This window comes from Phalacrocorax carbo, unplaced genomic scaffold, assembly GCF_963921805.1.
Source record: "Phalacrocorax carbo unplaced genomic scaffold, bPhaCar2.1 SCAFFOLD_58, whole genome shotgun sequence".
Lineage (NCBI taxonomy): Eukaryota > Metazoa > Chordata > Aves > Suliformes > Phalacrocoracidae > Phalacrocorax > Phalacrocorax carbo.
In genome coordinates, this window is record NW_026990389.1 from 328,285 (window position 1) to 351,599 (window position 23,315).

At 40.3% G+C, this 23,315-nt stretch overlaps 1 protein-coding gene across 1 annotated transcript in view; it reads left to right on the forward strand.

Moving 5' to 3' along the window:
* The first annotated feature begins 6,676 nt into the window (after positions 1–6,676).
* The window catches only part of LOC135311100 (BCAS3 microtubule associated cell migration factor-like), a 32,094-nt gene continuing 15,455 nt past the window's right edge, over positions 6,677–23,315 (forward strand). The window contains exon 1 of the mRNA XM_064440249.1: positions 6,677–6,825. Within this exon, the coding sequence (XP_064296319.1) occupies positions 6,678–6,825 (148 nt within the window). The 5' untranslated portion in view covers position 6,677. The remainder of the gene's footprint in view (positions 6,826–23,315) is intronic.

The window sequence follows — 23,315 nt, forward strand, 5'->3', positions numbered from 1 at the left end:
AAAAAAAAAATTCTGCATTAGGCTGAAAGGTCTACTAACTAGGGCTTAATGATGAGCAAACTAAAAGGTCATTCTGCATTGTGATCAGTGCATGTTCAGTTACAGCTGTTTGAAGTGACTGATACAATCATTTGTCCAGCAAAAGAACTGTTAAAACAGGTCAGGTCACACAGTGCCTCTTGAAAAAAGATCATCCCCTTTTTTCCTACGTTATCACACACGTATGATGACAAGACTGTTCACAGAAGGGACCTTCTGAATGTTAAATAAAAATGCCTTATATGTTCTAAAATAAGTTTGTATTTTCATGTATGTGTACATAAACACATTTTATCACATAGAGGAAGAATAGATTATGTCTTTTAACATGTAAAGTCTTACTAGAAAAAATGATACAGTAGTTAATCCAAATTGCTAATACCCAAGACTTCTGACTTCTGCTTACAACATAGGCAATGACTACCTGTACTTAACAGGATTTTAGTCTGCAGTTTGCACACGGCTAACTGATAAGATTAATGATAGAGATAAGCCTCAGAAAGACTGTTTTGCATTTTAAATTATGTCACCAAACCCCACCAGGTTTCTAAAAAAAAGAAAAAAAAGGAGCATCTTCATACCAATTTATCAATGAAAAGAAATTTACAACCCACCAAGCCCATTTCCTCACAATATTACAGTTTGAAGTTTCTAACAAATGCACAGCACTCATATTTTGTAAACAGAACATTAGTTAACTTAGCAGTTAACTTGTAGAGCAGTAAAACCTACATCTACAATCTCATGTCGCCTAAACTTTTTAGCAACACCACCTAGCCAGTCCAGAAAGGAAAGGCGAATACATGGAAGAGAGATGAATGGGAGAAAGAAATAGTTCGGTGCTATATTGAAGGCTGGTAAGAGTGTAACAGCAGTGGGAAAATACATGGGACAATCCTGCTGAGCAAATAGAGATGCTGGCTGCAACAGGAGGAGAGAATGGGCTCAGAACACAGCAGCAGTAGAGCAGCCATTACCTGCCTGGTACAGGCAGGGTACATGCCACACTGGACTGTTATGCAGAGACCAATCTTTTCAGCGCTGTCAGTGACTATCGCATGCGGAAGCCTAAAAGAGGAAAGGAAGCCTTTAGGCTGGTGCACAGTAGCTTTTAGAGGATCTAGTTTAAGGTCTGTGCTGTAACAGTAGCCATGTGGTACTGTGACTTGCATGAGCAAAACCATGCACCAAAATTGACTAATTCTGTTCACCTTGAAAATGGAGTTCTTTACAAAAAACAAACAAAAAAAACCCAAACAAAATAAAAAAGGAAAGTTGTTAAGAAGTTAAGGGACAGATTATTCATCTCTTACAGGTGGCATGAAGAATGCTTAAACATACCCTCTTCAGAAATACACAGCAAAGACATACCAAGTAACAGCAATAGGTTTAAGACACAGGAAACAATCAAACAAACAAAAAACCCAAACAAAAAAAAAGAGGTGTGATTATGCAGTGGGATATGCGAAGTTGTTATAAACAAGCAGACATCTTCCCAAATGCTCAATTCTTGTCTAAATTAATGAAACAAAGAAGAATGATCTTTGCATCATGACTCCAGTACTAGGCATTATGGATACACACAGGACAACTCCAAAAAACTTACAAAGACAAAACAAACTCTGATAAGAAATAGTAATGTTATTTCCATTTCTATTTCCACTGTAGTGTATGAGTAAGAGCAAGAGCATAAACGTTTTTCAAAATCCCCCCAAGACTGATAGATGTCTAGTAGAATTATTGCCTATACATCTAAGCGGTGCTGGAAATCTCACTAAGTGTCTTTAAAAAATCCAAGGTCAAATACAGAGGTGGCATTTAAGCAAACCACTTAGCCCCGGATATTCCAGGTCTAATCCTTGTAGTTTAGCCAGCTGCTTTTTTGCCAACTTATCATTTCTAATCTGTTCAAAGCTTTAGCCAGAACTCTTCAGTGAGACTTCTTCATAAGTGACTGTACATAATGAAAATAAATTAGCATCTATTATTTAGCTTTGCTCTTAAAATAGTTAACATATGCCCACAGGCTAAAGCATATATTGAAAAAACAAACAGAAGTTGTAGACGAGGGATATTCATCACTTTCTGAGGACTCAGTGATAAGTTAGAACTAGGATTCAGGTTAGTTGCCTGATAAACTCCTGATTGCACAAAACTACCAGTAATGGTTCAGTATTTAATAGATGTAAAATATTATTACTAACATATTCACAACTATAACAGCCATACTCGGGTATGATCGAACCCATAACACAGGCATTTACGAAGTGCTGCTATGGATGTGGTACAGGAGTTCTGTGATTTTGGCTATAGTCCACAGTAGTTTATGATCCTGCACCCATGGTGCATGTGCTGGCCACATCCTAGCTGCGGAGCAGGTGCATCCCTCAGCAAGGCACCCTACTAATTTTATTTGAGGTACCCAGTAGAGAATAAGCCAGGTCACTTCTGGCTTGTGTGTCTGGGTTTCCTTCCAAATTGCCCGGAGGAACACTATGCATCAGTATGCAGATGCAGTGAACACATGGACCAAGACTCTTGAATATGCCATCAAACATCTGTCCATGCCACAGACACAGCCAAAGGGACTTCAGTCTGTGCTGCGGTGGGGAGATCAGCCTCCCTGGATTATGTAAAGATAAATAAATAATAAACTCTCCAGAGTGTCTGCCATCATCTTCAGCTAAAAGCCCAGTGGGGAAGTCGTCCAAGGATAATGAAGGAGGGGGGAGAAAAGTGGAAGACTGAGAAAACTTTTATCCTTCCTTAATTTGACTACACCTAGATTTCTGCTGGATTTCACCAGAAACACAATATTGACAAGAGTCTGCTCTACAACAGCAAAGAGTAAGAATATACCAAGAAGAGAAACAAGCTTTCACAAATTCTTGAGATGTCACCAAGAATTAGGAACGTTGTATACCACAGACAAAGAACACATAACAGAAAAGAGTCAGCATGCAAAACAAAGAAACTAGGAAGTTAAAAGAAAAGAAAGGAAAAAATACAGCACTGACTGCTTTGTGAAGTATCAAATGAAAATAGATTTCAGATATCTGTATGGGGTTTTGGTGTGGTGCATTTTTTTGGTGGCTTTTTTGTTTTGTTCTGTTACTTTTTGTGGCCTTACTATAGCAAAGACTGTATCTGTAAGGACAGTAGTGATTGACAGATGTCTGTCCAGTTGGCACGGTCTGAAAACACGAAGCACAAGTAATTTCAGCTTTACTTTATTCCAAATGTATGACATATGCTAAACTTATTTTAAAAAATACAGGGCAACTTCAAGGAAATAGTAAATTATTTGGTCTAAAACTCTCGTATAATCTTTTTGTTTCTGCTTTGAGTCGTGGTATAACTTTCAGCCACCACTGAAAACTGCATCTGCCAAAAAGCCCTTGTTCAGGGTAGAATTATGGTCCAAACAGGACTGAAGAAAGGAATTACCAGAAGGTACAAAAGAGAAAGTGCACCAAATTCTCCTGCTCCCACATAAACACTATCTGTTTAGTGAGATTTTGTGCTCTTTGTCTGAAAGATATAATGGGAGAAAAGTCTCCAAACTAACAAAACATTATTAAAACCAGCTTCTATTCTAGAAAGCATAAATATTATTTTATCTAGAAAAGACTATGCATTATCAACAGGAAAACAAGATACATAAACTAACTTTTATGATAGTATAACAGAACGCTTTTGACCTTCTGACTAAATATTTTCCTGAGCTTCTAGTCAACCTGCTTGATATCCCAAAAAGGATTAATTTCCACTGTCATTAGATCTAGAATTTGAAATACTTATTCAGATTTAATTGCAAACATGCCTTTGCTTGTAGGTCATGCCTTTTTGAAGCTGGGCTTCAGAAACTAAAACATGATTTAGATTTGCAAAACTCGGGATCACTGAGGGCTGAATATTGTATCCTCAAATTCAGCCTAAACACAGAAGGAACAACAGAATACAGGCATATAATTTAATTTATTTCAAAAAGACAGACGGAATGACATATGGGTTCAAAATACTGTGGAGGCTCCAAGCCTAAAGCTATAAACATATACATAATATGTACTATATATGTACATTTACAATGTATGCACTGTATGTATATTTTGTATATATGTATACAAAAATATATGGGATAAATATATGGTATTTGGGAAAGCCAATCAGAAATCTCTCAAACTAGGAAAACAAGGAAGGGAAGATAATTAATGGAAAATAATATAGCTGAGGAAAGCATTTTCATACAGCTTCAGGTAAGACATTAAATAGTGTGCAGCAGTACACACAAGTTAAATAAAGAAACGCAATAAAGCAAGCAGAGAATAAAACTACCTCCTGTATCTTGTAAATACAAAGCCATGCTACAGGGTGGCTGAACACCCTGTGCCAAGAAGAGCAGTCTGGCGTGTCACTACAAGAGAATATAAAGTGCAGGGACAATATGGCTCTATATTCTTCACTGATACCTCAGATGTAAAAACACATAAAACAGGAAGAAGACTACAAAAATCTCTTAAAGTCTATAGTTTAATTGAATTTTTTTCCCCTCAGAGGTCTCTGTAACTGTGATTGACAAGTGAATACATATCTCATTAATAAAAACACAGCCATTTAAAGTAAATACAGTCAGAGATAATAACCAGAAACACAGGCTGTGAAGTGGCAGTTTCTTGTAAGGTAGCATTAGAATATGAAAGTCTTCCTTTAACTTTAGCTTTCCTTTAAAAGAATTTGACCAATTCACCCAGAAACCAATTCTTATTTTATTCTACTGAATTTATTTTTAACTTTTAAGATAGCATTATATGTGATCTAGGCATATGGCTACGTAAGTTCTTTACTAGAACTTGTATGAAAAGATGTTCTAAATACAGGACACCCAAGCAGCAATCCCCACCAAAATCATGTATATTTTTTAACAAGCTGAGGGAGGAAAAAAAAAAATTTAAAATGCAAAGAAGGATTTATGAATTGAATTTATTTTTTATCTACCAGTCAGCCTAAGTTGAAACATGAATAACTGATTTAACATTGAAATGGTATTCAAATATTTGACTCCAATCCCTTATTGCTTCTAAATTCACTCAGAAGTCAGGATTATTAATTCTTCCTGACAGAAAATCAAGATTTAATGATCATCTGATAACCCTTAGGAATTACAAAGTAAACTTAGATGATAATTCAGACAAAATAAAATGATTTTACATATATAAGGAAAACATCATGCAGAATGTCCATTTAGGCATTTCCTTTGGGGCAGTAACTAACTTTTAAGAAAATACAGGGCAAAAATTAATTTTTTTTATATGTACAGTAAGAAGTTTACAAGCAAAAAGGGGACCTTTATTAATATCCTCAGACCTTTTACCATGCTACCCTCTGCTTAAATAAACCAGACAGAACCCCTAAGCACACCTTCAGAAAAGCCTGTAATAGGAAAATGTATAAAAGAATTTTAACCCAGTGACCTCGTTGCAATAATAATGCTTACTTTAAGACAACATCACTTTCAAGATCAAGCCGTCTATTCACCAAAGCACACATATCAGGCCAAAATTGTTAAAATAATGTGCTTTGTACAACTTTATAGAGAAACTGATTTCAGCTTAGCAAAAATGATATGCTGTAAGTGATTTTTAGGTAAATTTTTAGCTTTCAGGTCATGTCTGCAGGGAAGTAACATTAGAACTAATAGCGGTGTGAAAAATGGAGATGCAGAAACTGTACAGCCTGTGCATGGATTTTTTTTTCTCCCCAGAGTTCTCTGTGCCAGCAGAAACACTTTAAAACAAAGTACAAGCCAATGACAATCTATTTATATATGGTTGTGTTCGGTTTTTATTTTGTATATTGTTTAATGATATTTATACTTCAAAGCAATTAACTTCATGCAGTAAATCAAAGCTTTTATGCAGAAGGCGTTCTGCATAGATGCAGGAGCCCTGGTCAAGAAACTTCATATGAAAGATGCTTTAAAATTCTTTGATACCACCTTTCCTGTTTCAGCATATAAATCTTTATGTGCTTTAACTTAAAATTGCTAGCAGTTCATGTCAAGACTATTAGAAAATGAGCAGGAAATAAGTTTTGATATTTATTGTACGTTTTGGCAGCTGCTCAGGAGAGCAGTGCTTAATCCACCCCTGTTCATCTCATGGGGATATAGATAGGAGAAGAGCCCTTTTTTCTGCATAAAGCGTTAAGAGGATATGTACTGCTGTCTTTGGTGGGAAACAGCTTGCCTTACAGCTCTCTAAAACCATGAGAACCACAGTCCTACTCCTGAAGAGCTTTAAACTTTGCAGGCCAAGCACTCCCCTCCCCACTCCCCTCCCTTCCCCCTGAAGAGTTTCTGTCTGCAATTTTAAATGCCAAAGTTGTAACATAAAAAATTACAGACACTGGCATTTGTGGAATTGATGTGATTGCTGTCTTCCATGTAGCAAATAGAAGCAATAATGAAAAATGATGCTAACAATTATGCTGTTATGGTTTTAAATTAACTATACACACAAAATTTCCCTTTTAGATTAATATTCTCTAAAACCTCTATATCAGACCAGTCCAAAAAATCCTAGCATCTTGAATATTTTAATTAAAATGCTTACCTCATACTACTTTCGTATTTAACGCACATGTCACCCCGGGTGGTAAATCGCATGAGCCGATTCCAGAAGAGCGCAGGGTTGGAAGAGATTGAGCAAGAGCTGACATCTAAACAAGGAGGACGCTGTAGCCCTGTTCCAGGCCTGTCAAGCAGCCCGTCTGGCTCACCGCTCCATGGTAAATCCCTTTTTTATTATTTTTCCTTGTTTTTCCTTTTTTTTCCTCCCCCTCACATTGTCAGGAAACCTTTCCCCTTGAGTCATTAATGCCCATGTCCTCTAAGATATTTCAGTACGTGCTGTGTAGCTGCTTGACTCAAAAAGATTTGGTACCTAAATACCTGCAGAGGTGCTGGCCTAAAGATCTTCACAGCCTTCCAGCTTCACATTTCAGTAGTATTTGCTAACAACCTGAACAACAGAAACATTGATTTTACTGGAGATTGCAAGAATCCATTTGGTTCATTCTATTTGCCCACATAGTTTGTGTCACTAAAAAATGAGTTTCATAAAATAAGGTGCAGGTATTGTGCAAAAAATATGTAATGTATGCAGATATTATAGGAATGAGCCACGGTATAAATACTTCAGAAAGATAGTTCTAGTTTTGCAACTGACTTAAGTAAACTCTGCTATCACAGATGTGTTAATAATTTCCACTCTAAACTGAAAGTTTTGGGGTCTTTAGGTTTCAAGTTTTGTTTCTAACACACAGTCGGTAACCTGGTCTATATTCAAATGCGGTTACCTACAATTCTCATTGCTCATCGTGGTCTCTGACCGTGAAGCACAACTGGATATCCACAGTAAATACTGTTTGAGGAGAAATGAGGAAAGTAGGCAATGTGAAGTTGATGGCATAGTTTTTTGTCCAGTTCTTGTGTGTGTGTGTGAGCAATTTGATAAATAATGTACAAAGGAAAAAAAAAAAATCTGTAGGAATTGATCTGTACATCCTACCCCTGTGGTGGACGTGCTTTGGGGAAACTAAAAGGGCATGAGGGGGAGCCTCTAAAAAAGATTCAAAAATCATCATTGTCCCAGTTTTGTCTTTGCTGTTCTTTTTGGCTCTCTTTGACGAGAACTGTACTAGAAGCTGCTTTTGTTTGGATTCAGGATTTGCTGCATCCTTACCCCTCCTTTCTGTTAAGAGTAAGTCACAGCTTCCACAGCAGTGAAAGTTCAAAGAGCAGTTTGGTACGGGTAGCCATCCTTTTCTGGTGTGAAAAATGGCAAGGAACGGTCCTTCTTCCCCAGTTATGAGTAGGATTAGAAAGTGCTTGTGAAAGGCCAACTATGTGCTGTCATAGTCACCATCTTTGCTGCTATAGAGAGAACCTTTGTGGGATTTCTGAATCAAAGGAACATTTTTATGACTTGTTGATTCTTAAGGGACCCAGACTTGTCCCAGAAGCAGCCTCTGAATGTTCGCCTTTCTTTGGACTTTCTTCTGCATAGCTGCTCTGGAGCCATGCTCTTCTGCCTGGAGCCACTGGAAGGCACCCAAAACGTGACCTGTAGTTTCCTCCTCCTTGGAGACATTTGCGTATCTACCATTTTACTTTCTCTCTCGTGGTTGTACAGCAGCTCAGCGCGTCAAGCTCGAAACAGGCTGGGGAGCGCTGCAAAGGTTATGATGGCACATCCAATCCCTTTTAACTGTTGATATCACGGAGAGGAAGGAGCTATCAATTTGTGTAGCTTGCATCCAACCAATTCTGTTTTCTGTGAAGGGAAATTGCAGTAGGTTGTTGCCTTTACAGTATTCTTAGGTGCATTTGATGTTTTGAATAGATTTGACACTTATTTTCTTTTTAAAAGCAGAAACAGCATTTTAATTTCCTCTAGAATCCTCAGTGGTGGACAGATTTTCTAGGTAGGAGAAAGGCATGCTTGGATGAAGTTACTGAGAGAAAGGGAGCAGCATTTATGGGAGTGTCTCAAGAGTTTTAGGGCTTCAGTTTTCAAATGTCTGTCTTAAAATATAATAAATAACTTAGATTTTTTTCAAGATCTTTGTGCAGTCTTCATTACTTAAAAATTAGCTCTGTTTAACCAGTTAGCTCCCCTGAAGGCCACACATGGGCGCTGCGAATTAAGGCAGGAACGTGACTTTGGTTTCCAGAGAACTTCACACAAATTGTGCTCATCGCTTTCCAGTGGTGTAGAAGGGCTTGAAGTTGGACACGTACTGAGACCGTGTGTTGGTAACTTGCAAACCTTCATATGAAGATTTTCCATGAGGAATCTGTGGGGAATGTATGGAGGAGTTAGCAGAGTTGTCTTCAAAAAATTCTTAGAAGAAAAGACGAGATAATTTGATTTAAAATAATCAATTTGTTAAAATATTTTAATGTTTTTAGTAATATTATTGCTGCTTTTTCATTTCAGTAATCTTTTACTTTACCTGGCTGAAGGCAGGCAGGATATTGAACCATATTTTATGCCTTTGATAAAAAGCCATTTATCATCAACTTGATAAAAAAACCCCTGAAGTTCACAGTGGCTTTCAGTGGAGGGATTTTGTGTGTGTGTGTGGCTGCTGGATTAGCCAGAGACCGGTGATGATTTTAATTTGTGAACTAAGATGTGTTTACTCAGATTGTAGCAGCTCCCTAGCGTATTATAATGTTAAATTATTGTTGTTTGGAGGAGTTACGGCAGCCTGGTGACAGGACTCGGTACTCAGAACGGAAGAGAGCAGTTCTTCGTTTAGTTCTTCGCTTTACTTTTAACTCGCTCTGTGACTCTTGGTAACTTTTATTCAGCAGGTTTTGTCTTATCAGCTTTCTACTGTGTAACAAGAAGAATAATATCTGTGTTCCCCATGTGTGGAATTACTTGATGTTTGTAGTTTTCTTCAGGAAGAATAATTGTTTCTTTCCTCAAGCATCGCTCTAAATGTGGTTGGTTAGAGTGGAAATAAACCCGGAGATCGTGTCCCAGAGAGCACCATTACACTGGGACGAATTCTTGATTTGAGTGACCGATCAGAGAAGATAGTGGTAAACTGGTTTTATTTCTGGAAGATTTTTTTTGTGTGTGTGGAGTTAGTGTCGTCATGATTTCCTTCCTTTTATGTCCTTTGCAACCTAGAAAAGTTTCGATAAGCCCTAATTTAGGAAAACTGCTGTTAATCCTGCTGCTGGTATTTCATTCGCATTACACTAGCGTGGCTGCAACGTCAGGCCAAAAGACCGGACTCGTGTGAACAAAGTGCTTGCTTTTTATCTTCTTTTTGATTAGCAGTTGTAACCTCTTGATGTTAACCCGCGATTAGCTTTTGTTCTTGTAAATATTTTCAGAGCTCAGGCTTTGTAATATTTTTCTCACTTGTTTTTTAACTCCTCCTTTCAAAATGAAACTGTTCGCTATGTATATAGCAGCAAGGCAATCTATTTACATTTTGTTCAGAGTACCCTACGAACTGTTTACTCACACAATGTAAGCATTTACTGGGGGTGGGGATGATTTCATTTCCAGATTAATCATAGTTCGGCTTTGTTCTCTTTAGCAGAATGAAGTAAACTGTTAAATAGAGGATGATAAAGAGATATTTCCTTTGCACCTATTATAGCTAACACAGATTTTGTTTGGGTTATTCTGTCTGCTAACCCAGCGAGGTTATAGTTCTGTCATTCCGTTGGATTGCCAGAGTGCGTAGTCAGGAATACCCGAGTTGGGCTGGGATCCTTTTATGGGCTATTACTGTTAGAAGACTATTACAACATCGGCTGGTTGTGGGGTGGAACATTAGGGTAGAATATGGCCTTATGTGACCTTTTTACTTGTATAAAATGGGGTTTATGGTACTTACCTGTCTCACAGGTACACCGTGTGGATTAATGGATGAGTAGGTAAAACACAGCTATGTCCTTGGTTATGCAAACGCATCCCGTTATCTTCAGGACACCTCTATGGGAATAGCAAGGAGCGTTTAGCTGTAAAATGTAATGCTTTATTTGGAAGATTGAAAACTCTATATAACTCCTATTATTTTTATTCTGCAAATTAAAATTTACAGTTTGTTATCATCACTACTTCTTGCACCACCAGTAAGTTAAAGTCTCTTTAGCTCTACGCAGAAGCTTTTTCTGTTGTTGACTGCAGAAGCTTTCAGTGTCAGAGCAATGTAGTAAGTTAAGCACACATTGGACCTATAGCTACACATCCACACCTACTAAAAACATTCGATAATAATATGATACTCTCTGAATTTGTCTTGTCATTTTGCTGGGGATTGAAATATTTATTTGGAGGGTGTAGTTTTTCCAAAAGGACCAGTCATAACACACAGTGGTTCTGTTTCGGATTTAATACCTACGCTGAAATGGAGCATGGATATTTAGAATTATGAAAAAACACATACTGTATATGTTGCATTTAGACTTGTATTTAGCGCTTTATAAATACTTTAGTATAGCACATTTTCATCGCAAAATCTTTTTTAATTTTAAGTCAAAAAGTTTTCTCTCACTTTTCCTTCATTTGTCACGGTCGCAACATGATTAAAATCCAAACATAAAACGAGAAGTTTGATAAACATGCAGTCTGAGATGCTGTAAATATTTTCATGTTACTTTTCACTATTTCCCAGAGTGAAACTCCTTTTACTAGAAGAATTCTTATGGGAAAGCAGAGTTGAGAGGACTGACATCATCAGCCCTTCCTGAAAAACAGATTGGTTTCCTTTAAGTAACACTCACTTAAGAAACCACCTATTTAGAGAGAGGCAGACAAAAATAGTTTCAAAGAAAATTAACTGTATAATAACTTAAAGCACTGGCGGGCAGTTCCTTCCCAAAGTTTGACTCGAGAGCTGGCACTGTAAACACGAGTTAAAACACAGTTGTTTGAAAGGTCTCTATTAAGCTTTAAGTTTTAGCTTTGTAAACCGTAGCTTCTCTCGACCGAACGTAGTTTTTGTAATTGTATAGAAGCGATAAAGCAAGCTGGAGAATAGGGCTGATTTTATTTTTAATGGGCTTTTAATGTTCCTATTTGTTTAATCATTGCTCTCTTCCACAGCATGGCACTTGACTATATTTCTTTTTATTTTTTTTTTGAACGTACTTTCAGACAATTCCCCTTCCAGCCTCGCCTAAAAGCCCAAATTCGCCTCCCGCTCCCCTTTTTCCCCTTTTTCCCCGCAAACCACCCGCCCCGCTTCGCCCGGGCGGTGTCGGAGGGCGGCGCCGCCGGCCCTGCAGGGGGCGCTGTCCGGCCGCCGTCCCGCGCGCCGCGCCGCGCCGCGCCGCTGCTCGCCTCTCCCCCGCCTCCCCGCGGCCCGCGGCCCGCGGCCCGCCCGCCTTCGCGGGGGTTCGCTTCGCCTCCAGCGTCGCGTCCTTCGGACCGATGGCTCCGAGCGAACTGTTAAGGGCGCTCCCGCTGGGTTTAGAATAGATGTAGACCCCCTCGGCGGACAGAAGGTCTGGTCTCTACGCCGCTTTTTTATCAGCGCAGGAGGGATTTCCATTGCAGTCACTGAACCACTCATAAACCCTCCGCTTCCACGGGCGACGGGCTGCCGAAGTGCGTGGCAATGAGTATTACAGTAAATGGGATTTCACGCTCTCGTTTGAAGTCTCTCTATGTTTTTAAGGCAATTGAGGGGGGGGGGGGGGGGGGGGGGAAATTTACCTGGTGGGAATTTTCTGCTAACGACTTACAGAGACCATTGCTTCCTTCTGGAAAGATCCCCGGGTTATGCGGAGCCTCTTGGCTGTGGAAGCGAACGCAGAGGTGCCCCGGCGGTTACAGCAGCCCCCAGATTGAACACGTAGGGCAGGGGAGAAGAGGTAGGAACAGCGGACCATAAGCACCAGTTTGGGTCCTGGCCAGGAGCGTACTGGTTGTAAATGAGCTGTGGTTTTAGCTGCCTTCGCCCCCCCCCCCCCCCCCCCCCCCCCTTAATGTTATAGGTAGAGAATCAGTGGAGTGGAAGAGGTGGGTGGTGTATTTTGGATCGTTTCTGAAGTGGAAGGAAAAGATCCATTCCCTTCAGATAAGTAGGGAAGTAGACTGATAAATTCTGCCACAAGGGAAGTTCGTGTCTGTACATAAAGTGTTTTAGAAGTGGGCTTTTGTAAACAGTGTAGATTTGAGGCTGGGGCAAATGTATGTTTGCCTTTATATTTGAAGAAGGAGTTGTGGGTATTCCAGATAAATTTAAAATGGAGCGAGACCGACATCAGAAGGGAATTGCAGTTCTTGAGATATGAAGTGTAAAAATACATGACTGAGTGATTTAGCACAGCAAATGCCATAGCAGTGGTGGAAGCAAACGGTTTCAGAAAGATTGTGGGTAGACAGGCGGAGGGGAAGTAATAGGTAGTGCACAGGAGACCGCGATGTCAAAGATGGATCGCGAGGTGGAAGGAAGGTGGAAGGCAGAGAGGAGTTGGATTACCACAGATGTGAGCGTCCCACTGAAGTTTTCCTGTCAAGATGGATGATTTCAGTCTTGGTAACATCAAACTGAAGAAAATTTCTAAAGGGTCGAGTGTTGATGTGTCAGAGGCATGTACTGAGGGAGTCCAAGGAGAAGTGGTAACTGGATTTTTAAGTGTTTCTCTGAAAATGACTTAATAAAATGACCTTGTGGGATTCTACTCCTCTTTCAGTTGTTCCCACAATTGCTTCCTCGTAAGTTACAGTAAAATGATGTTTTTCCATCTGCACATCTCACCAGTTAACCAGGTGTATAAAAGACAGGCTAGTGCATTTCCTTCTCGTGCATCGTGAGTAATAGAGGCATCCTACAGGTTGTGCATTGCTTTTGATAGGGTTTTGCAGTTCTTGCCAAGTGGAAATTGATAAATAGCAATATTAGTGATGCGCAAGGAGGAATGTGCTCAACTGCTTTATGAATTCTCGGGATGCTTTATGTGTCTGTGCAGAGGACTGGATCTGGTTGCACACAGCTGAACAGCGTTTTAAAGAAAAGTGAGTGTGATCAGCCTAAAAGCAGTCGCTAAGATTGAGCTTTGAAATAACAAGCCAGCTGAAAAGCTGGTCACTGAAGCAGTGATGCAGGAAGGGTTTTCTGAATGGTGTTCGTGTCCAAAGCACAAAAGGGGAAAGGCTGGGATTAGGTCGGGAGAAGAGAGGTCTAGTACAGGGGAGACAGCGTGGTCCAGGAATTTGTTGGTGGGTCAAGGAATGTAAGTGGCTTGAGGGAGCTGTGATCAGTGAAATGACAAGAAGTAGCTTTGCTCACCTGATAGAAGCCTGTAATATGTTTGATCAGAAGGTGAGAAAGAGAATCTAGAGTTTTTCAAGAGACCGTATCAGCTAAAGGAGGAGATTTAAGTATTGAGGGTGTTGTATGACAAGTAAACTTTGGCACGAAGGAAGGTGAAAGCATGTGAAGCTCCGTGTTCGTAACCAGCGAGGGAAAGCAATGGGGCAAGAGCTGGTGGGAACCATCATTTTATCTGATGGACCTGCAGAGTTCCAGCCCAAACACCTTCTGCTTCCCCTGGCAGTGGGTATTCTGGGGCACAGCCACTGCTCAAAGGGAGTCCAGGGCTGATCCCTCGTGCTGAATCAGATGCCCTGTGTATATGATTGGTGATTGATTATGCAGTAAATGAGTGCTGCTCCTGTTGTCTTTTTTCAGTTTATTATTCTTCAGGCATTTAAATCAACTGTGCATTTTTGGTAGTCTGAAAAATGTAAACACTTTATGGAAAGAAACGTAAGCATTAAGATTGGAAATAAAATATACTTGTATCTTTTAAAAGGTTTATCTTTACCCTTAAATATGCTGATTGGGCTTATTCTTTTTGCTTAGTCGTTGTGGGCTGTTAAAATCAGTTGCTTTTTCCCATCTCAAGGAAATGCATCTTTGACACTTCTCATGACCTGAGTCACGATGCTGTCACAGAGCCAGAAAACATCCTTAACGGTCATGGGTAAAGAGCAGAGCTGCCGAGGGTGTGTGGTGGGTGGAAGAGGGAGAGATTGCTATGGTTTACTTCAGTTCCTATTCTACGGCTGTTTCAGACAAGCCATTTATTATAATTATCCATGGATATTATTATCAAGTTCTCAAATGCAGTGGTTCTCAAGGCACTTTTTTTTTTTTCTTTCATTTCGCATAACTTGGGTTAAATACTGTGATTTCAACCTGGTTGGAATTCAGATGCTAAAATATTTGTGCGAATTGTTGCAGTTAGAGCAAGGGAAAATAAGGCATCGGTAAAAAGGCGGGAGTTAAAAACAAGCCACAAATGTATTAACATGTAGTTTATTGTCAATACTAAATTCTGTCGAGCTAAGCCCTTTGAGTCGGGGCTGCTATTAAACTTTCCCTGTCTCCTCACCCAACACAGCTGCATACAGAGGTGCCCTTCAGCAATTCGTAGACAGTTTCTGAGACAAGCTGACCAGTTTTTCTGACTGTGTTGTCCCAACACACAAAAAATTAAGTCCATAAAGATCATTTCATTCAGTATCATTTGGAAGGCTGACACCCACATTTTCTAAAGTTCACAATGCTGAAGCATCCCAGAGCCATCCCTGAAAGGAGGCTTTGAGTTCAAAACTGTGTTGATATGAATTATGATTGATAGACATGACAAGGGGCGGTAATAGTGCATATTTGTTTTCTCAAGCGCTTCATCATTCACCAGCAGACTGTGTTCATAAAATTCCCATGTGCAAGAAATTGAAGTAACAGAGTCTCTGCACAGTGCCTAGAAGCTGCCTGTGTGATAACGTCGTTAGTGGAGCGGTAACTCTGAGCTCACATAGTCCCTTCCTAAGAAGAGTTTGCAAACTCAAGCCCAGTGCTGTGGTAGCTACAGCCACAGCTTCTGGTCCAGAGCTGGCTGACAGCCACATGTTGGGGAGGATGGGCAGTGCACCTTCGCATTTGTTTGCAAAATATCCCATATCTGTACCCATGGTAGTTACAAGAAGCTAATCTTGCAGTCTTTTAATCTGTGAGGAGCTGAAGGTTCAAGGTCTGGTACAAATAGGATGGTGATGTCTGGACCCCTCCCTGCCTGTGGCTGGCATGCACGGGAGATGACCTGAGAGCTGAAAGGCCGGTTTGGCTGATTTTGCTCGTAGCCACAATCTGGAGCAAACTTGGTGAAGTGTTACTGCTGCCGCCTGCTTTACAGCTCTGCAAAGCCCGGAGCCCACAGCTGGCAACCAACTTTTGTTGTTGTTTTTACTTCAAGGAGAGTTTTGCCCATAAATGAACTTGAGCTTTGCACCAACAATATTTTTAGTTAAATAAATCCAGAAAGATGATGATTAGCTGAGGCTGGGTGTGGTGGTGGAGGGGTTGTTTTCTAAGGAAATGCTTCAAGGCACCTTTACTGTACAGCTCTTCGAGGAACTTTAGCATAGCAAACTGGTGTCTGTACAAACTGAGGAGGGGAAACGGCAAGGGAAGAAGCAGACATTTGTTTCAGATTTTTCAAGAAGCTATTTTTTACACAAGGCAGTTAAAACACTATGGATGTCCTCTTAGCTTCTGGTGAGAGGTGCCGTGGGGCCTGGGACACTGTCACTGTTCTGGCAGAAGTGGCTTCCTCTCCTTTTTGATTAGTCTGGACTGTCAATGTAGTTTCTTTTCCATGCGGGAATAGAAGAAATACGCATGGAGGTAGGCGAAATGGCCAGCCATACATCACTAATTGTAGAAGCAAATGACAGGGTCAAATCCCAGCTTGAAGTTTGAACCATTCTTTTATAACCCATCTATGGCCAGGTAGAGGCAACAGGCGGCAAAGGGGTCACGGCAGTTCCTACTCTCTTAGAAGAGACAAGAGGGGATTTTCAGGTGTCAGTGGGACGCTTTATTACTGAGGGAGAAAGTTTCTGAAACTGAAGGTAGCAGAAGAAAGAGAGGCTTCAGGAGGAGGAAAGGAACATCATGAGGCCATGGTCAGATTTTGAGTGAATGATGCTGGCAAGCAGTTGGAAGAGCTGAAGTTCAAGGAGCTTGGGTGAGAGGGCAGAGGACTCTCTCATCAGTGGCTGAGATACTTGGACTGGCGCTTGCATGCCTCAGCAGAGTATTCAGACTTCTGAGCTTGCCTGTCACCATCACATGCCTTGCCTGGATGCAAACAGAAAGTTCTGCTTTCTTAGGATAGTCATGAGATTTAGTGCAGCTGTGTTTCAAAAGGTTCAATATCAACTGGTTTTAAACATCAGGAAAACAACCAGCTGCATTATTTGCTCCCATCCATTTCAATGGAATCAAGTTAGTGATAGATTTTGGACTTGCACCAGTTTAGCTGAGAGAAAAATATGCCGTAAGTAGCTGGATCATGCGCGCGTACATGTTGTAGCTAATACATAGTATTCTTCCTTTAATGGGTCCAACTGTATTGGAAATATTGAGGGTTAAGGTGTGAGATGAGGCTAAATTTGGCAGGGTACAATTCAAGGAAATTGCAGTGTAACTCTAATTTAGAAATGATCGTTAAATAAAATAATGAGTTTCCTGACTTTTTCTAGGAAAATGTGTAACATTTTACAAAGAAAGATAAAACACGTTCGGCTGAATGAAACAAACCATGAAAGCAAAAGCCTGCTTTGGCAGTAATTAGCGCTCGTGGTATGGAGCGTGTTTCTCGGGACACTATTGAGTTTGTCTGTCAAGCTCTTCCAAACGACTTCTGCGAGCCAGCATTGCTTCCGCAGGGTTCTCTGTTCAGGTCACAAGGCAGCGTTTCTCACCAGGGCGCCGCTGTTTCCTCTTCCGACTGTAGTAGATTACAGATTATACTGGAACATGTCTGAGAAAAGGTCAGAAACGAGGGTGAAAGTCTTGGAACTGAAGCTGGGAAGCTTTCCATTCTCATCCGGGAAGCTTTTTGTATTGAATAAAAAGCAAAGCAAAATAAACCACCACATCCATGACATTTCTGTTTTTCCTGCCATTTTCATTCTGCCAGTTAGAAAGGATTTTATTTCCCTGGCATTGTATGATCAGTGAACGTTTAGTTGAGGAATCTTCAGTGTTACAGTAAACAGAAATAATGGCCAAACACAGTTCATTTTCTTACAGCTCGGCCCCCATATGATTGCATAGCCTCGAGTTACTGCGGTTTTATTTACCAAATTAAAGATGTTTATATGTAGTGTTAATGTCAGTAGACTACGTGGTACGCTTTGAAATGTAGTCTGTTAAGTACTGTAAGGCATAAAAGCTAATCAAGTGGGTTCTGAATTTTAATGACACTGCGTTTACTAAGCTTTTTGTATTGGAGTAATGGAAGAAGAATGGAAAAAATCAACATAGAATCATTTTATTATGAGGCTGACAGGTGCTTGATACCACTTCAGTTTTTCATGTAAAGCGTACAGAGAAACTAAAATCCTTATGATCATTACGTTCCTACCAGAAAAACTGCCTGGGCCAAGTCGCGTTTGCCTTGCTCACTCACAGGGTGGAATTCCTCTACGCAAAAGAGGATCCCAGACACTAGAACAAGGAGACATAACGTGTGCAATCGAAACTGCCAGGGGAAATTTAAGGGGTAAAATTACTTGATTTCAGTTTGGTGGTAGGTCGGTGTCAGCATCCCATAGGTGTTAGGGTGTCGATTTGGTTTTAAGCTCGGTTGTGAATTACCGAGGTCCCTTTCCGTCTGACGGGCTGAGGCTGTTGCCTGCGTGCGGGGCTGGATCTGTGGTAGAGATGTAGTAGAGCTGGGTTCGAATCGGGCAAAAAGTGATTTGGTAGCATTAATAGGGTAGTATGTATGGACTAAAGGGAAGGGCAAAGTAACAGTAGAGCGGTCAGTGGGGCTGCATCAACATAATTCTTTCAGGATCCAGTAAAGTCTCTTTGCATAGCAGTGGCTGCACTGTGCTTGTTCACAGATGAGCTCCCTGGGGCTGGTGGGAATATATCTGCCGTGCTGCGTTTTGATGTGTATTTATGTCTTTAGGAGCTGCAAAAATCAGGATGTTTTCCTTCCTCTCTCCTCAGAGGTGATCTCTGACAGTAGTGCCCTGAAGTACTCCGTTCAAATGCTGACCAATTTGAAACCTGGCCTGAATTCATCGAGGCCCTTAGCTGACCGGAAGAGGACAAGTTTACTGTACTAATTGCTTTCAGTTACTGAATGTTTTTTAATCGGTGTTACAAGCTATTACAAGCAAGTCTAGCATGTTTTCCCCTAAGTGTAGCTTTCCTTTCGTATCCAAAAATTTTGAAAACCTAGAAATGTGTGATCTGATCGAATGTTTAAAACTCACCTTCATGCCTTGTATTTTATAGGTTTAAGAATAATTATAAATAAAATAATTATAGACAGAAACTGTAGCCATCAGTAACGTGACGTTGCAGTGGCGACGGTGCGTGGAGGGCGGCGGGCGACCCCTCTGCGTAGCTGCGAAGCGGTGCCGCAGCCGGCCGAGGGCGAGGGTGGAGGCGAGGGTGCAGCAGCGGGGACACGAGCCCGCCGGGCCCTACCTGGGAGCTGCTCCTGATGTCTTTTCCACAGATGTCCAGCTTTGTCAAAACCCAGTAAATCTTGTGAAGTTTATTTTCCTTATAGCATCTGTGTTTTATAATGGTGCTTTTAATTTGTTTTTCCTTTGTCTGCTGGGATTTCTTTTGTCCGGCACTTTCAGGCCTCCCTTTTTTTCTCAGTGGAAGTGAGTCTGTTAATGATGGCTGGCTTGGGAATACACCCCGGCCAGGCCAGCATGGCAGCCGCTCCCTCCATCTGACAGCAAAGCCCATTGTTGTTTTCTTTTTCACTTTTATCCTCAACTTAATCCATTTTCCCTTTGAGTATTTGTGGAATAAAGTGTCTGGAAAAGTGTGGCTCAGATTTTGGGTGGATGATGGCGGTTTTGTTGTGGACTTTCAGCAAACGGGTACAGAGGCAGATCGTATTTTCTGTGTCTCGGAAGGCAACGTTTGTCCGATATAATGCTGCACTTGTAGATAAACTTCTGCTGTCAGACTACCAGAGCCGCGATGTCCTCGGCTGCTTGCAAGCCCCTTAGTAAAATTAAGAAGAGATTTACCAACGGCTTAAATTGAGACATAAGACTTTTTTCTTTTGTTTTTCTCCAATGGAAGCTGAATTAGGATTAACCATAGGAGTTTTTTTGACTTGGGTTTAGCTACTGTCGGGAATTTGCACCCTGAGTCTATGTATTTCAGTGAAAATAATGCAAGTGCTTCCTTTTGCACGTGTCCTGAGCTATGGCCTAAGCTGGAGAGGGAGTGCAGGCGAATGGGAGGATCCATATGGGGAAAATAAACCTTAGCCTAAACTGGCTTTAATGTATTCCATGCACAGCTCTTGAACTGTCATCTGAAAACCTCTTTCATGGCAGCCCATGGAAAGATGATACTTGACCAAAAGGACTTGCCTTGCACGGGGTCCTGAGTGCTGTTAAGCTCACACTCTGGGCAATTACCAAGAGAAAGCGCCTCGTTGCTCGGGGTGCTCTGCTGGAGATGTTCAGACTGATTCTTGAGAGGGCACGTTTGCCATGAAATTGTGACGGTGATTAATTTTCTCTAAATTAATTGCAATAGAAAGTATTCCGTGAATAGTCAATAGGATGTGATTCGCTGTAGCTGTCAGTATACATTTAAAGTTAAACTGTCAGTGTTAAGTGAAACTACTCTATTTGAAGCTATAATTCCAGGGTTTTACTCTCTATTAATATATGCATTTCCTTACAAGAATGAATATATACTGTCCACATGCGGCAAGGTAATTTGAGTACAGGATTCTGCTGTATGAAAAATGTTAGATATTTCCAGCGGACTTAAACTTCGGCTTATTTGTTTCTTGTCATTTGACAGTGAATCAACAACTGCTTGAGCTGTAGAAATAATGTTGATGCTTGACTGCATTCTTTGTGCTCTTTTGGCCTGATACGGCCGTCCTGTGCGCACACAACTCCCATTTGCTGCAGGAGGAGTCTCCCGACTTCGAAGGGCTGGAGGAATGGAGAGGGGCTTGTATCAAATTTCTGGATGGGTACAAAAGCGCGCCATAAAATTGTGGGTTTTTAAAATTACTTATTAAATATACTGTGTGATGCTGTTTTGTTCCAGTGAAGTTCAGGATGCACAATACAGCTTTTGCTGAATCTTAGGAAGGGAAGAGCCCTAGCCATAAGAGTGCATTTACTGGATCCCCAAGGCTACGCAGTTAAGACGACAAGCACGTACCTCTCTGATAGGTCTGAGGCAACATACAATGAAGATGTAACGGTATAGAACATTTCCATCATAAAAAATTGCTAAAAATAATTCAGTGAAAACGAAAGCAAGTATTTTTACTTTTTCTATTAAGCGCAATTTTCTTTAACCTCACTCATCCGCACCATCTTAATATTGTTGTAGTCAGATTTCCAAGAAGAACTTTACTGTCAGGATCAGTTTGTCTCCTTTGTGTAGCACTCCAACTTCTAATTTTTAATTTGTATCCCTTTTAATGGTTAAGCAACCGAATGTTGCTGCAGAAAATACAGATCGGCAGGCAACGGCTACTGGGGTATACATTAGGTATTCACAGCTTTTCCATTTGTCATAGCTGAATTTTTTTATCATGTTTGTGCTGTGAAGTGCTGTGCATTATGAGCTCTGGTTGTGTTAATTTTTTATTGATATTTGTATACATCAGATTAAGCTATACATTTGAAAATGAAATGCTTGACCTCTGTTGTTTTGTCAGAGAAGCATCATCTTAGGTATTGGTTGCACTGAGCACCTCTTTTACACATTTTCAGTTCTCTCCCTGGAGTTCAGTAGTATTTTTGTTTGCTTCGTGTTTTCTTTTCTTATGTGTGAGCCTAAAAATTTGTAGGATGTTGTTGCTACAATTAATAAAAAACTCCTGTGATGCCTAATCCTGCAGTTTTCTGAGTATCCTCAGCTGCCTTGGAATTCCTCCACTTTTGTGAAAGAGAAGCAGCTCATCCTTGTGTAGGAAGAATGTCTGTAAATGCCTCATTTTTCTGCATGCAAATATTCTGTTGATCAATTGAAGGTTTTGCATATGGAAAACTACACAGTGTTGGGAGCGGAGGGCACTGAGTAATTAAATGTGCCTTGAGAGAGGGAGAGGACTGTTACAACACAGTCATTTGGTTCAGTAGTTCATAGTTAATCATTATATTCCTAACAAGTAACAGAAAACAAATTACAGACATTTGGAGCCCCCTCTGTAGATACCATCGCTGTTTGCTGTGCAGCATGCAGTGGCTCAAGGTGAATATAGGGGAGCGAAACACTTTCAGAAAGGCCTTGATTACATGCAGCAGTAACTAATTAGATGATAATGCAGAAAACTAGTCATACCCCTTTCTACAAGAACCAAGAATGTATTGTGAAACTAATCTTAAAAAAATTAATTGCATCTCAGTCTTAATTTAAAATGGAGCTGGGTTTTTTTCCCCCCTTTCCTGTTTCTTTTTATTCCAAGTTGGTGCAGGAAAATTGCTATTAATGAAATCTGCTCTCTGAGACTTCAATAGGCTTGTTATTCATTAAAGCCTTGCTATTTCTCTTAAAATGTATTGACCAATGTTCAGGCCAGATACTTAACACAAAATACACTTTGTAATTTCATCATTTTTGTTATTGTGCTTTTCTAAGATGCAGAGGTCTATGGACTTTGTAGAAAAAACAAATAAAACCCCTAAGCTTACAGTTATATAGTATTAAAAGAAGGGTGAAGGAAGCATTGAGTGTCTTTAGGATGATGAGACATTCATTAAGATTTTTTCCGCCTTCCTTTTCCTATTTTCAATCCATCTGAAGTACCATTAAAGCTTTTCAGGCAGCTTCCTGTGAGAAACCCTTTTCTGTGCTGTTTTTCTTCCTTGAAAAAAGGTGGCTGCTCTTCAGTCAGATTGTATGGATTTGGCCTGGGATTTGTATAATATCTATGTAGAATGCATCGGTTGTTTAGGAACCTAATTCCCAATATGGCTCCCTTTTGATTAAGAACAAAGCCAGCGTTTCACAGCATTATAGGAACACAGAAAAACAAGTTAATGATCTAAACCTTTTAATTCATGGTTGCTTGTCTATTTAAAGTACTTTTGATTCTGTTATAAACAGACAGGCCCCTTTTTTGTTTAACTTCTTTCTTTGGTTTCTTCACATTTCTTTCTTTACTGTCCATGAAATTTGTAGCTAGTTTCCTTTTCTAACTGAAGAATGAAAGGTTGTGACTACAGAATGATACAGAAAGTAAGAAAGCGTATCTAAACTGGGCGTATATCCAGACCAGACCTCTTTGAAACAAGCTAAATTTAGGGTTGTTGGGATTTTTTTTGCTAGGTTTTCCCCTTCCTGTTTTTTTGAGTACCTACATTTGTTTTCTTCTTCTTTTTTGAACGAATAGAGTTTGTTACTTTTCTGATACTTTCTACATTTTTACATGCAGTTTGGCATGGCTTTATTTTGTATAGTTACTTGTGATTTTCCTCCGGTCTTAGTTCAGCAGATTACTATTATGTGCGCCTTTATCCGCAGAGAAAACAAAAGCGACCTTTTCAGGACTTTCAATTACCAACACTGTATGTGGTACTTTAGGAAAATAGTTCCCTTCCAGAATTTCCCCCCCCCCCCAATAGAGAATTGGAATCTAGAGTTTGTTCTTCAAACCCAACTCAAAAACATTTTGATGAACAAAACTGTCAGGCGAGCAGCAG